At 42.7% G+C, this 15336-nt stretch overlaps 1 protein-coding gene and 1 long non-coding RNA gene across 2 annotated transcripts; both read left to right on the forward strand.

Moving 5' to 3' along the window:
* On the forward strand, nucleotides 1-823 carry LOC145549740 (uncharacterized). Its single transcript, XR_014085581.1, has 3 exons — nucleotides 1-64; nucleotides 167-259; nucleotides 689-823. It is a non-coding gene; the product is annotated as an uncharacterized LOC145549740 (long non-coding RNA).
* Nucleotides 824-2091: 1268 nt separating this feature from the next.
* LOC145549739 (uncharacterized) lies at nucleotides 2092-4324 on the forward strand. Its single transcript, XM_081602456.1, has one exon. The coding sequence runs from the start codon at nucleotides 2094-2096 to the stop codon at nucleotides 3447-3449; it is 1356 nt and encodes a 451-aa protein (XP_081458582.1). The 5' UTR covers nucleotides 2092-2093; the 3' UTR covers nucleotides 3450-4324.
* The last annotated feature ends 11012 nt before the right edge of the window (nucleotides 4325-15336 follow it).

The raw sequence follows: 15336 nt of genomic DNA on the forward strand, positions 1-15336 counted from the left end.
TCTCCATCTTGGGTCGTGCGGGGACAACGGGTGCTGGTTTTCATGATTAGATGATAATTTTACGGTAAAAGAAACTATAAATATTGTCATAGTTTGTTGAAATATGTTTGTACCTTCGCAGTAAAGTGTTGAGCAGGCAGTATTTTAACAGGATGGTGTGTTTCAGAAACGGATGGTGAAGAAGAGCCGAGTGCGGCGCAGAGCGGCCATTTCCTGCTGAGGATCAGTTGTGGGATCATCTGTGAACTCCAGCGTCCTGGTGAGCTGAAATATTGCTGTGGAATTAAAACTTTGATGAAATAATGCATGAAGTTCTTCCACACGCTTTAAATTACTGCTTTTGTCTAAATCAGCTCTTTGGATGTTGCTTGTAGGGGTCAGAGGCCACTGCTATGTTTGTTATGTTATGTCATTTATTTAGTCATTTTTCAGTTTTAATTATTTTACTTATTCTGTAAGCTTTGAACATTTTTTCTTTGGTTACCAAACTTTAGCCGATGTCTCTATTCTGTTTGTTGAACTAAAGTAAAAAGTACAATACTGCACATTAAGAAACCCAACTATTGTCCTGTGAGAATAACTGGGACTAACTAAATATCCTAATAGATGAGTTATAGAATCAGATTATATTTTACAATGATTTGTAGCTTTTTAACATGGTTCATTTTGTGGTTCCTGTCTCTCTCAGCTGGGCCCACAAGTTGACCTCACCACCAGTTGACCAATCGCTCTGGTTGTGAAGAGGAGCCGTTTCCATTAGAAGAAATGGAGCATCGAGGCAAAACGCTGGAGGCTGATTTCAACCCCAAAGTCCTGCTGCATAGATTAGGTCTGTATGTTTTCTTATCAGTAATTGTCCAGGAGCAGCTTTCTGAGGTTTATCTCCTTAACAGAAAGTTGAGAAAATGTTTGTCTGTGTTAGCAAATTAGCTTTCTATCTGATGGAAGAGTGACTGAATCCCAACGCAAATATACGTTTCCAATTTGATTCATCATTGAAACATTCACCTTTTCTGCTGCTCTTGGTTCAGTTGAGCTCTGGTTCCTAAAGCCATTGAAGATTATGTTCAGGTCTTTGGCTTTCTTTTTCTAGATAACTCTCATCATTTAGGCTTGAAGTCGGTTATCTTTCTGATCTTCACCCAGATTGAACAAACTGTTCAAATGATGGTTGGAGTCAGACCCTCTTCCTCATTAGCTCTGAAACTGGGTATAGAGGCACTTTGGTCTGGGAAGTCTGCATTCAATCACAACAACGTAAATAACCATGTAAGAATTATTATGATTTTAATATTCTAATATCAAAAGTAAAAAATTTAGACTATTTTTCTCAAAATTTTGACTTTTGATCTCAGAAGATTAAAGCCAGAATAGATTTTTGTTTTTCCACTGACCACAAAACTGCTAAACTAAATCCATGTGAAATAATGTTCAGGTTTATTTAACTGTTAAAAAGTTATCCATTGAGTGCAGAGGAAACTATTTATTCACATTTTAGAGGTTTATTAATGGATTTTATAAACATGTTTTACCACATCCAGCTCTTTGAGGACATTCATAGTTTTGATATGACCCAAAATAAAAATGAATTTGATGCCCTCAGTTTATTTTAATAATTTCTGGGACAATTATGTACCTAGCAAATTGTATTACAGTGACAGACCCGTTTGGGTTTTACATTAAGCTTGTATACGCTAAACAAGTGGTGTGACTTTTATACCTAACAAATACTGTGGTGCAGTTTTGTCCAAAAATGAGCCACATAGATGGTTTATATAAATGCTGCTAGAGGTGAAGCTGCTGCAAGGAGGCAGGGACTGTGTGATTGTTCGGCTCTCCCAGCTCAGTTCAGTGCTTCAACTTTAAACTGGTCTTTGTTATCACTGTTGCTGGTGAAGAGATGCTATCAAAAACAGGCTTAAAATGCTGATTTCTGGTGGGGATGTTGCCTCAGAGCGAACAAAATGGCAGTTCGATCTGAAGTCTAAAATTTACGTAGGATGGTTTTAACTCAAGTAATGATGTGAATATAAAGCTGCAGCGGTTTCTTATGTTTGTAATTTGCTTCATTGGTTCCTGCAGATGCTCAGCAGATGTTGCTGTTTAAAGAAGATGCTCCAGAAGAACATGGTCCAGGTTTTGACTTACAAGGTCAAGAGTCTCTCCCACCAACCATGAATGAGGATGATGAAGAGTTTCTCCCATCATCTCGCCTTCATCGGCACCACATGCAAGACGGAGAGTTACCAGAAGATCACCGTGAAGCAGCAGAATCTATCAAGACTCGATATCATGGAGATTATTCCAACTCATCAGAGACTGAACTAATTGAGGAGGAGGAAGAAGCTGATGTAAATAATGTTTACTTTCAACTTGGACAATTGCCAGATTACAGACCGAATAGTAAGTACAGGGCAAATGACAGAAAGGTGAGCAATTCCACTAAAGGTTCTCCAAACTCTGAGGATAAAATTAAAACCTTTACTTCAAAGAAAACCCCAGACTCAATTAGGAAAGTTCAGGTTGAAATGAAGTTTATTTGTGATGACAATGGTGAAATATGTAATAGAAATCCAACATCAAAAGGACATGCGAGAACCATAGCAGGACGTGAACATCTCTGTAAATTGTGTGGACACACATTTAGCAACAGAAGTACCTTAGACAGACACATGAGAATCCATACAGGAGAGAAACCTTTCAGTTGTGATCTTTGTGGATACAGATGTAGCCAGAAATCAAGTTTAAGTGAACACATGAGAATCCACACAGGAGAGAAACCTTTCAGTTGTGGTCTTTGTGGATACAGATGTAGCCAGAAATCCAGTTTAAATAGACACATGAGAATCCACACAGAGGAAAAACCTTTCAGTTGTGATCTTTGTGGATACAGATGTAGTGTAAAATCAAGTTTAAATGTACACATGAGAATCCATTCAGGAGAGAAACCTTTCAGTTGTGATCTTTGTGGATACAGATGTAGCAGAAAACAACATTTAATTCGACACATGAGAATCCACACAGGAGAGAAACCTTTCAGTTGTGATCTTTGTGGATACAGATGTAGCAGAAAACAACATTTAATTCGACACATGAGAATCCACACAGAGGATAAACCTTTCAGTTGTGATCTTTGTGGATACAGATGTAGCCAGAAATCAAGTTTAAATAGACACATGAGAATCCACACAGAGGATAAACCTTTCAGTTGTGATCTTTGTGGATACAGATGTAGCCAGCAATCACATTTAAATAGGCACATGAGAATCCACACAGAGGATAAACCTTTCAGTTGTGATCTTTGTGGATACAGATGTAGCCAGCAATCACATTTAAATGGACACATGAGAATCCACACAGGAGAGAAACCATTCAGTTGTGATCTTTGTGGATACAGATGTAGCCAGCAATCACATTTAAATAGGCACATGAGAATCCACAGAGGATAAACATTTCTGTTGTTAACTTTCTGGACCTGGATGTATCCAGAAACCAATTTTAAACACATGAGAATCCACTAAAGATAAACATTCTAGTTGTGATATTTTAGGGACAGGAAATGAGGACAAATCCTATTACAAATGGAAATCACATTTAAGTGAGATTTACGTTTCTCTGTGTTTATTTTAGGGTCTGTTTCTAGTGAGTCTCTGTGCTGTCCTGATTTTCCCCTTGATTGTTCCCAGGTGTGTCTCGTTCCCTGATTACTCTTTGTGTATTTAATGACACCTGTGTTCCTTGTCGGGTGCTGGTGGTTTGTCTCATTGAGTGTAATGTTATCTTGTAGTCTGGCTGTAGTTTTTTCCCGTTGGTTTTTCCTGTTGCTACCAGTTGTCAAGCCTTAGCCTTCCACTCTCGCTCTGCTGCCAGGATTTTTACATTTTTTTCTTGTGGATTATTGCCATTAAAATCAACTTTCCTTCACTTCAACCTGGGTCTCAGCGTCTGCCTCACCACTTCCGAAACACACTTCATGACAGGAATACTCTAAGGAAAAACAAAGTTATTCAGCTGTGAGTGTTAGTCTATGAAACACTTATGACAATGGAAACTGATTTAAAATGGTATTGTTGTAGAGTTTATTGTCGCGATTTTCTGTGCTTTTAAGGACAACTTTTCCATTTGGGTACGTTTCTCTTCCACTAATGGTTTGATTTGATTTCTATAAGCATTTTATTGAATACACTAGGCATTTTCTGTTGTATTGCTGGAAATGTGATTTCTCACCGAGTTAATACTAATAAATCATTTCTTTACTGCATTTTTGTTATTGCTGTAGATACAGCTGTGCCACAGATGTTCTCTGATCTAAACGGTTTGATGATTCTGCCTGGTATATATGTTAAATAATGTAAAATGACTTAATGCGAGTTTATTTTCATAGGTTTGTTGTGCTTCAGAATATAATCCAGTCTAGCGGTTCTCAACGTGAGCGGTACCGCCCTCCGGGGGGCGTTCAGGGGGCGCTGGGATTCCTTTGGGGGGCGTTTGGTCGAAGGTAAACTTTACACTTTATAAGCACAACAATACCAGTTTAGACTTTGAGCAACTTTCTAAAATTGTATTTCGTAACATTAAATCATGCTTGGCTGCAACTGTATCAATGGCAGCTCTCCTTCTATTCAGTGTTTGTAGCTTCTTGGTGCAGCTCCGTTCTCCTGCTACTAGTAGCTTCACCGTTTGAAGGCCGCCTGCTTCCATGGAAGGACAACAGAAAATTGCTCTTATGAACATGTAATTACTAAAATCACGATACCCTTACTTTGTATCCCTCTGAAAAATGAATCCATTTAAATAAAGAAATCCCTCCATGGGTGATATCACGATAAAGGGCATTCATTTTATACCGTTAACATCAGTGCTGCAAGTGGTCCGGTATGAAGCGGGTGTGATGGAACAACACAGCACTTAAATTTCAATAATCAGAATACCGAAATTGTTTCCATTGTTTTAAAAGGTTTATGTCAGTCTGCCTTTTCCCCGTCGATAAGTTTCCTGAACGCATCACACCATAGTTAGTTAAAACATAAACAAAAAATGAGACGCACATTGCGCAAAACTTTGAAACGGGAGAAGCGAGACATAAAACGGAGCGACGAACTAGATGTGAATTATGTCATAAAAACAGAGAATCCGACACTGAACAGTGAAAAATCGACACATGATGTGAAACAACGATTAGGAGGCGCAGCAGGTGATGAGTGAAGATTACTGATGGTGAATAAAGGATAAAATAAATCTAGCAACAGGAAAGAAACTAAAGTGGACATAGCAATAATCCAAGAGAGGACAATACTAATCAAAGGAAACTAAATGGAAATGAAGAACAAAATGCAAGAATAAACTATGAAACTAAAGTAAACACGGAGGAATAAACTGGTATGGCAAGACCTTTCGCTCAATAATTAATACAGAGGACTGTATGGCAAGAATAAACAAGAAACTTTCCAGATAAAAGGTGAAATAATATTGATGAAGTGCCATGGGTTTGTTGAGACCATATCTAGTACTGAGAATAATTATCTTCCAGACCATAACGGTAAATAACTGATCACTTATTTATGTTTTTAATTAGATTTGATGTATTTATTTCTTCAATATTATTTTTCATGTCAGTGTTAATGTCATGAGGCTGATGACTCCATGACACTTTCAACTTGAATCATTAGGATTTGATTTAGAACCAGATTTGTTCTTTGTAATTTCTGTCCAGTAAAACTATTAATCTATAAATCAATAGACAGGTTGATTTATAAAGATATGATCCATGTTTATGTCTCATGGCATTAAAAGGATCTGGAACTTTAATTTTTCCACTGAAACCTCTGGTTTGCACAATAAATGCCATGTGATTGACATTTTATGGATGATACTCTGATGTCCCATTCTCCTGAAGGCAGCACAGAGCTGCACCACCAGAAACCCACAGAAACACTGAAGAGAAGAAGAGCTATGATTAATGTAGATACAGTTCTATCCATGTTTTAATGTTGCAGAGCTCAGTCATTTTGCAAATAGTTCAAAGTTTAAACTGGCATGTTGAACATCTTTTATCTGCTCGTTTATTTAACAACTAGAAAATGGCAAGAGCAAGAATATTTTTTCCACTGTGATTGGCTGTTGTTAGGTCTACTGATTTTAACTTAAATGTTCATAAAAAATTTTGTAGACGCCTGTGAAAATAATTTCTATCCCCATGGCATTTTTGTTCTCGGGGAAAATTATTTTTGATGATAAATACAGAAACAAACATAAAAATCAAAACATCTACAATAGTGATGGTATTATTAATAATATAATAGTCAGTGCAAAGTAGCCTGCAAATTCTTTGGTGGGGGGCGGTGAGGGACCTGGATAAAGGCTAGAGAGGCGCCGATCCAAAAAAGGTTGAGAAACGTCTAGTCTGTGGATTTTTAAGGATCTAAACTTGGATTAGACCAGTGGTTCCCAAACCTTTTCTCCTGAGTGCCCGCAGTGGTTTCCAAATATTTTCTGGGCCCCCCCTATGGATTACAAATAGCAAATAGCTGTCTGGTTGAACAGCAGGGGAGAGAGGTTTCTTAGAAACTCCCTGTCCCTGCCCCTGGAGGGGGGGACAATTTAGGAGGGGGGGGGCAAAATTAATGTACGTAGCTGAACATAGACAACAACATCGGTAGCCTACAAGCTAACATTAACTGCATCCAGCAGCTTCACTCAACTCAGTCGGTCAGTTTGGGGGGAAAACTGTGAAAGGTTCTTTACGTTTTGCTGGTTTGCTGCCATGATTCTAACACACCTTCAGCAGCTGGTCTAAACTCAGCCCGAGTGTCGTAGCGCTCATGTTGCGTTTAAAGGCGGCTCGGAAAAACAGGTTAAGACATGTTAACAACAGATTAAACAGTTTTAACTAATGATAAAAGTGACAGAGGACACAGATATGGGAAGTGTGGAAGCCCCTACTGTATCAAATTGACAGAGGAATAACAGAGAGTTGGCCATTCTAAGGTAAAAACAAAGTGCATTCAGCGTTCATGTTTTTCTTTCATCCAGACAGCTTCCCGCGCCCCCCCTGCAATGACACGGTGCCCACCCTAGGGGGCGCGCCCCACAGTTTGGGAACCTCTGACATATGGTAAGATAAATAATATTTGATTTTTAGTTCCACATATAACTAAAAATCAAACATTTTGATTGTTTGTTGGTTGTTTTGATTGTTTGATTTTTGAAGATAATTCAAGTAGTTGAATTATCTTCAATTGTTCAATAAGAAGGTCACTTTTTGTCACAGGATGTAAATATCCAATAATAATAATAAAAAACTAAAAAGTTATCTTGTACTACTTTTCAAATAAAAGTTAAGATAAATGTACTTGGAAATTTTGGTATTAATGGACTCTTTGCACCTCAGCTTCCGCGTTCAGGGAAATGCGGCTCGATTGTTTCCGATCCAATAAAAATATCTTTTTACACTAGGTGCTTGCAGGGCTTGGCTAAGGTTTGTACATTGATCCGAAGCCCCAACAAGTCAGCTGGAGAAAGGTTTTAAGATTTACGCCTCGTTATACATTCACTGACAGAAGGTGAGTTTTACTTAAACTTTGTGGCCAACATTAACTTTAGCTTATGCTAGTAGGCAATATTCTCGGACGTTGTTCTTGTAAAAATGTGCTATTTAAGTATCTAAACATTCTAACGGACAATGTTTTTATCTTATTTTCAAGTATATGAGAATATACTTGAAAATAAGTATATTATTTTCAAGTATATTTGAAAATAATATACTTGAAAATAATTGTCGTTAGTGTCAGAGACTAACGGGGGAGGTTACAGTTCGGGCTTTTAGCTTCCGAAGCCTGACGAAGCACAACAAGCCTCATAGCTTAAAGGTAGCGCAGCTCTGGTGTCAGAGTTCTGGTTCAGCTGACCTTTCAGGTTCAAAGTTGCTGCTTTTAGAAAAATATGACTGTGTGACACGATCATATACGGTCATGTCTCCGTGTTATTTTGTTTTATTACCTTTGCGTGTTTCTCGTTCAGAGCTCAGATAGGACGGTGTTTACAGCAGGATGTGCAGGCGGATCAGTTGCTCGGCTGTCTGGCTCTGGTCTGCTCTCTCGTTCCCATAAATTCGCTCTTTCAGGCTGAATACAGAAGTGATTCCATGGAAATAACTCAGGGAGGCTCCTTTATTTACCATCCGTATCCCCAGTGTTTTTAGGCTGATCCGGAGTGAAGTGAAGGCTGCAAACTTTGTGTTGTGCAGCGTTGGCTTTAACTGGTAGTGGCAAATATTTACAAACCACCATCTTCTTAATTCAGGATCGCTTGGAAATTAATGAAAACTTAAAAGCCCATTATATTAGGAAGACAACAATGTTCATAGTATTGCTTTTTTGCATCTGAAATACCACTTAGTCTTTTCTAGTAGTCATGGTAACTCAAAGCGGAAACAAGTGAGCCGCATTGGCTCCTGGAGATGTGACGTCAACGCCGTAGGTGCAAAGAGCCCATTGAGGTAAAAAACGTTTTATTAAAAAAAGTTAGTACCTTAATTCTCGTCTTGCATCCTCCTGTACTGCAGGTGGCGCTACACTAATCACTTTTAAGCTGCTTTTAAACTCCGCTCTTCTGCCCAAAGAAAAGGTGGAAGCAGCAGCGCCAGTCAATCAACCAACCAACCCCGGAGTCCTCCTCTGATCACATCCCGGTGTGGAGGACTGTTTTCTGGCTTTTTGTCCTCTGAAAAGATGCTGAGACGGCGCGCAAAGTCGAAGCTTGGATGCACCAAGTCGGATGAGGCGCTGTCAAAAAGCGAGCAGGATTCTTCTGATGAGAATCAGTCCGACAAAGAAAATAAGCTTCAGCGCAAGAAAAAGTGAGCATAAAGTTTGACATGATTCTGTTTAAATATGGTTTGAGTTAATAAAAGCGTTTGGCAATAAGTTGTATTTGCTCGCACGTTTTCTCCTTGTTCACCTGCGCGCGACCCGCGCATTCTGTTTGTGCGAGTTTGTGTCGGAACAAGAAGCTTCGTGTTTTATGTGGAGTTAAAATGTGAAGCTGAATTTATATAAAAGATGGGTTAATTGTTTTTCTCCCTCATTTTTAATGTTTAGTTAAACGGGGTGAAGTACTCACTCTGTCCCAAGCCTCCCAAGCAGCGCGCATCGACATATATTTACACTAAAAAATCATTTTGATTCACAATCAAATCATTTATTGACCAATCGTATGTTGCATTTGCATTTTGGGGTCTATCAGCTTAACTTGTCTAATTTTTGGCTCCTTTCTGAACGAGCACATGGTTTTGTGATCATCTTATCAAAGTCCAGTATTGCATTATTTTGCTGAGTACCGAGTTCAGGTCAATAACAAAATAACGGTAGTTTTGTGGATATTAAAAGTTAAAAACGAATTATTTTAGAAAAAAATAAAGACTGGCATTTATATTTATAGATAAACTATGAACTGTAATGTATTTATGTAACTATTGCTTTTATAATTGTTATTAAAAGGGAAAACAACTAAGTCATAACAGACATTAAGGTTGAAATTTAGTAAGAACGTATAGAAACAACATTCAAGGCCACTGTAATAATAGTAGTGGAACTTTTTTCACATTTAGTAGAAATGTGAAACTACAGGGGAAACACCCAACCCCCACAAGCTTCAGCTGCATAAATCATCCTTTTGTCTGCTCTGTTGGGGGAAACTGTCCTCTGGGCTCCAGCCTAAACCACTTAACGCCTGTGAATCACAATAGATTGGGAGTTAGGTCTTTATGAGAGGGTGTGAATTGTTAAATGCTCGGCTGAAGCAGCCCCTGGTTTGGTCCATCTTCTTGAAAAGATTTGATTCTGACCAGCTCTTCTTGAAATGTCCTCAAAAAACATACTTAAAATGTTTTCCTAACTTTCTGTATCGATGCTATTCAGTCACTGAAATACACAAAACATCAGATGTGGAGTATGTGTTTAAATGTTGGTGTTATTATATCTGACTTGGAGTGAGCGTTGTTAGCCTTTTGTTAAAAAGTTGCTCTGAGTTTTTGTTTCTACATCCTGACTATGTTCTTGTTTCTCTTAGATTTGAATGTGATGAAGATTCAGACTATGAACCTGCTGAGAAGAAACGAAGAGGAAGAGGGAGTGGGTTGAACAGCAAGTCCCTTCAAGTCAACAGCAAAGTCAAATCCAAAGCGAGAGCGAAGGGAAAGTTCAAGGCAGAAATGTTGCCATCCGGTGAGGATGGCGCCAAGATGGAGGGATGGCGTGAGGTTGACGAGGCCGACGTAGCGCCATGCCTGCCCACCTTCCGCCCTTTGCGAACACCTGGACCCCAGCTCATCATGATGGCTCCGTACACGGCCCTAGACCTTTTTCAGCTTTTTTTTACAAAGAGCGCCCTGCAGACAATAGTGAAAAACACCAATGAAAATGGCCGAGCCCACTGCTCTACCAAATACCACACTTGGACGGACATAACCCTGAAAGACATGTATTCTTTCCTGTCTCTCGTGATCTACATGGGCTTTGTCAAATGCTGCGCTCTGACCGATTACTGGCGATGTGGCACCTTGTACGATCTACCTTTCCCACGAAAGGTGATGTCTGGAAACAAGTGGTTGGGAATCCTCCAGGCTCTGAAGCTGAGCAGTCTGGAAGATGACGCTAAAAACGAGAAGAAGAAAGGAACGCCAGAGTTCGACTGTCTGGCCAACATAAAGCCGCTGTATGATGACATCAGAGAAGCCTGCCGTCACAACTACCAGCCGCGCCAGGAGATGGCCGTTGATGTGAGAATGGTTGCCTCAAAGGCTAAAGTGCCTCTAAAGAAGTTCATGAAGAACAAGTCTGTCCACTGGGGCTTCAAGCTTTTTGTTCTGGCCGACTGCAGCAACGGCTACACCTATGACTTTCTGGTGTACGAGGGTGAAAGTGGCAAGGCTCTGAGTGACACGGTCATGAGCCTGATCAATCCCTCCATACTGGGCAGTGGCTACAAGCTGTATTTGGACAATATTTACACCACTCCAAGCTTCTTCCGTGATCTGCTGAAGCATAAGATTTTGGCCTGTGGGACCGTCAGGCCGCACGGAGCGGAGTTCTCTAAGGTCAAGCTGAATGTCCTGGACCAGGACTCTCCCCGCGGAAGCATCCGCTGGCTTCGCTCAGACTCTGTCCTCTTTTTGCAATGGCGAGACACCAAGGACATCTTCCTCTGCTCCACCATCCACCCAGCCCATGCAAATAAAAGCACCAACAAGAAGACAAAGAACAAAGGAGGCAGAAGCCCTCCCAAAGCAATTCCTCCATCTGTCAAAGACCACTCTCGGTAAATACTGTGCAATACGTCTGACTGGGTTTGGTGCTCTTTAAAATATGATTTCCATCTAACTTTCCTTCTTATTTTCCATTCTTCAGGTGCATGGTGGGAGTGAGCTTATCCGATTCTCAGATAGGATATTACCAAGTTCTCCGCAAGACCCGAAAGTGGTACACGACGTTTTTCTATCACTTTGTGGACATCGCAGCCGTTAACGCCTACTTTCTCTACGAAGAACTCTGCAAAGCGAAAGGGGAATTGGCGGCGCAGCAGAAGGTGTTCCGAGAGCTCCTGGTGGAGCAGCTGTTCGAGGCGGGCACAGAGAGGGCCACGGCCGCGCCACCGCAAGCGCCTGAGCCGACCGAGACTCATCACCGGCTGGTCTACTTGACCAGCGACTGGGCCGACGGCTGGCAAAAGTGCAAGGTGTGCAAAACCAAGACGCCGGTCAAATGCTCCGCCTGCGATATTCCCTTGTGCTTTTCGCCTCAGAGAGACTGCTACAATGACTGGCACACTGAAAGTAACAAATGAGTGGCTGAATGCTGCTGTGGTGAATATACACACAGTCTGGTGGGACTGTTTTATTTTTGTCTAGACTCTATCTTTAGAAGTGGTTCATTTATTAGAAACTAAACTAGGAAAATTTGCTTTTTTCTGTGTTTTTTCACCACTTGCTGTATTTCTCTCTTACTGACATCTGAATGTTGACCTGTGTTCCTCAGGGCTTTAGTTTTCTTTAGTGACCTCAATGGTGCCTGTATGTTGAAGTTTGTATTAGTCTCTTAGATGTAGATATTTTTTTGTTCTGATATGTTTTAACAAATAGATTTCTGTTTCAACTGTGAAAACTAGATTAAAGATCCAGTGTTACATCAGTCCTGAGTTTCTCCTTGTTCCTCCTGTAATCATCTCTTCTGATGTATAAACAACGGACAACCTTTACCAAAGAAGAAGACTTGTGTGATGTTTACTGGCTTTACAACAGAAAGACAAGCTTCTGGATTTAAAGTGGACAGCAGCTGCTCTCTGATCATCACCACCATCGATGATGATGATGCTGGACTCTCCACCCGTCGACCTGATCCAGGAACCTCCTCAGATTCGATGTGTGTCTGAATGTTTTGATCAGTGAGTATTTAGACCTGAATGATCATAAACTGTCAGTTTCTCCGCCTCCACCAGATCTTTATTTACCAAAGGAAAGGCGTTCTCTGCAGAGATACGGAGGGTTGAATGTTTGTCCAGAGTCGAGTTTCTGCTGGTTTGATGAGAAGATTTTCTGTCCCACATCGGAGCATCCAGCTGCTGTGATTCCCCTCTAACTGCAGCAGCCTCACCTGCCAGGTTGTTGATTGAAACGGCATGAAGACAGAACTTTCTACACACCTGTGATTAAAAATATAACATTTTATCTGTTGAATAAATGAGACAAAAGCAGCTCTGGACTCATTTCTCTTTGCAGACAGATTAGAGATTTTCTAAACCAGTTTTTCACCTGAACTAAGACCAAATGTTTTACTGGACAAACATTTTTATTATCTGTAACTTGGGATGAATAAAACATCCTCTGAAAACAAAGAGGACAAAGCTTGTTGGTATAAAACCTGAATCCAGTCTTCAACCAGAGGCATTTAGAAAAGAATAGAATAAAAATATCCTTTATTGTCCCACAGTGGAGAAATCCAGGTGTCAGTATTTGTGCATTAAAATGAACAGATTTATGGAAATGACATGAATGTGTGAGCAGGTATAACTGACAATAATTCAGATGTGGTTTTTCCTTTTAAATCCTTAAGCATGGCTAATGAAGTAAGAATTTATGAATTTTAGTTTTCTGTAAAATGATCCACAGGGAACCGTCTGCTTTTACTTCTTTACAGATTTTGTCATCTTTTTCTACCCCATCCATCCATCCATCCATCCATTTTCTTTCGCTTATCCGGGGTCGGGTCGCGGGGGCAGCAGCTTCAGAAGGGAGGCCCAGACTTCCCTCTCCCCAGCCACTTCTTCCAGCTCCTCCGGGGGAATCCCAAGGCGTTCCCAGGCCAGCCGAGAGACGTAATCCCTCCAGCGTGTCCTGGGTCTTCCCCGAGGCCTCCTCCCGGTGGGACGTGCCCGGAACACCTCACCAGGGAGGCGTCCAGGAGGCATCCTGACCAGATGCCCGAGCCTCAACTGGCTCCTCTCGACGTGGAGGAGCAGCGGCTCTACTCTGAGTCCCTCCCGGATGACCGAGCTTCTCTCTCTAAGGGAGAGCCCAGCCACCCTGCGGAGGAAACCCATTTCGGCCGCTTGTACCCGTGATCTCATTCTTTCGGTCATGACCCATAGCTCATGACCATAGATGAGGGTGGGAACGTAGATCGACCGGTAAATCGAGAGCTACGCTTTTTGGCTCAGCTCTCTCTTCACCACGACGGACCGGTACAGCGCCCGCTTCACAGTAGACGCTGCCCCAATCCGCCTGTCGATCTCCCGCTCCCTTCTTCCCTCATTCGTGAACAAGATCCCCAGATACTTAAACTCATCCACTTGAGGCAAGACGACCCCCCTGACCCGGAGAAGGCACTCTACCCTTTTCCGGCTCAAGACCATGGCCTCGGATTTGGAGGCACTGAGCCTCATCCCGGCCGCTTCACACTCGGCTGCGAACCGCTCCAGTGAGAGCTGCAGATCACGTTCCGATGAAGCCAACAGGACCACATCATCCGCAAAAAGCAGAGATGCGATTTTAAGGCCACCAAAACGGATCCCCTCAACACCTCGGCTGCGCCTAGAAATTCTGTCCAGAAAAGTAATGAACAGAATCTGTGACAAAGGGCAGCCTTGGCGGAGTCCAACTGTCACCTGAAACGAGCCCAACTTACTGCCGGCAATGCGGACCAGACTCTGACACCGGTCATACAGGGACCTGACAGCCCGTATCAAAGGGCCCGGTACCCCATACTCCCGGAGTACCCCCCACAGGGCCCCCCGAGGGACACGGTCGAACGCCTTCTCCAAGTCCACAAAACACATGTAGACTGGTTGGGCGAACTCCCATGCACCCTCCAGGACCCTGCTGAGGGTGTAGAGCTGGTCCAGTGTTCCACGACCAGGACGAAAACCACACTGCTCTTCCTGAATCCAAGGTTCGACTATCCGACGGACCCTCCTCTCCAGGGAGAGGGTCCCTGGAGAGGGTCCGTCCCTCTCCAGGGACGGACCCTCCGTCCCTGGAGGGGACGTCCCCTCCGTCCCCTTACCAGGTCTATTCAGACCTTACCAGGGGAACTGCCCCCGATGTCCATGCGATATTGCAGAGTCGTGTAAGCCAACACAACCCCGCAACATCCAGAGCCTTAAGAAACTCCGGGCGGATCTCATCCACCCCCGGGGCCCTGCCACCGAGGAGCTTTTTGACCACCTCGGCGACCTCGTCCCCAGAGATTGGAGAGCCCAACCCAGAGTCCCCATGCTCTGTCCCATGGAAGTCTGTCTCCATGGCCTCTCCAAACTCCTCCCACGCCCGAGTTTTTGCCTCAGCGACAACCCGAGCCGCATGCCGTTTCGCCCGCCGGTACCCATCAGCTGCTTCTGGAGTCCCACAGGCCAAAAAGGCCCGGTAGGACTCTTTCTTCAGCTTGACATCATCCCTCACCGAAGGTGTCCACCAACAGGTTCGAGGGTTGCCGCCTCGACAGGCACCAACAACCTTGCGGCCGCAGCTCCGATAGGCCGCCTCGGCAATGGAGGTACGGAACATGGTCCACTCAGACTCAATGTCCCCCACATCCCCCGGAACGTGTTCGAAGTTCTGCCGGAGATGAGAGTTGAAGCTCTGTCTCACAGGGGACTCCGCCAGACGTTCCCAGCAGACCCTCACTACACGTTTGGGCCTGCCAGGTCTGACCGTCTTCCTCCCCCACCACCGGAGCCAACTCACCACCAGGTAGTTGTCAGTGGACAGCTCCGCACCTCTCTTCACCCGAGTGTCCAAGACATACGGCCGCAAATCCGATGAGACGACGACAAAGTCAATCATCG

This window comes from Poecilia reticulata, chromosome 21, assembly GCF_904066995.2.
Source record: "Poecilia reticulata chromosome 21, P_reticulata-male-v2, whole genome shotgun sequence".
Lineage (NCBI taxonomy): Eukaryota > Metazoa > Chordata > Actinopteri > Cyprinodontiformes > Poeciliidae > Poecilia > Poecilia reticulata.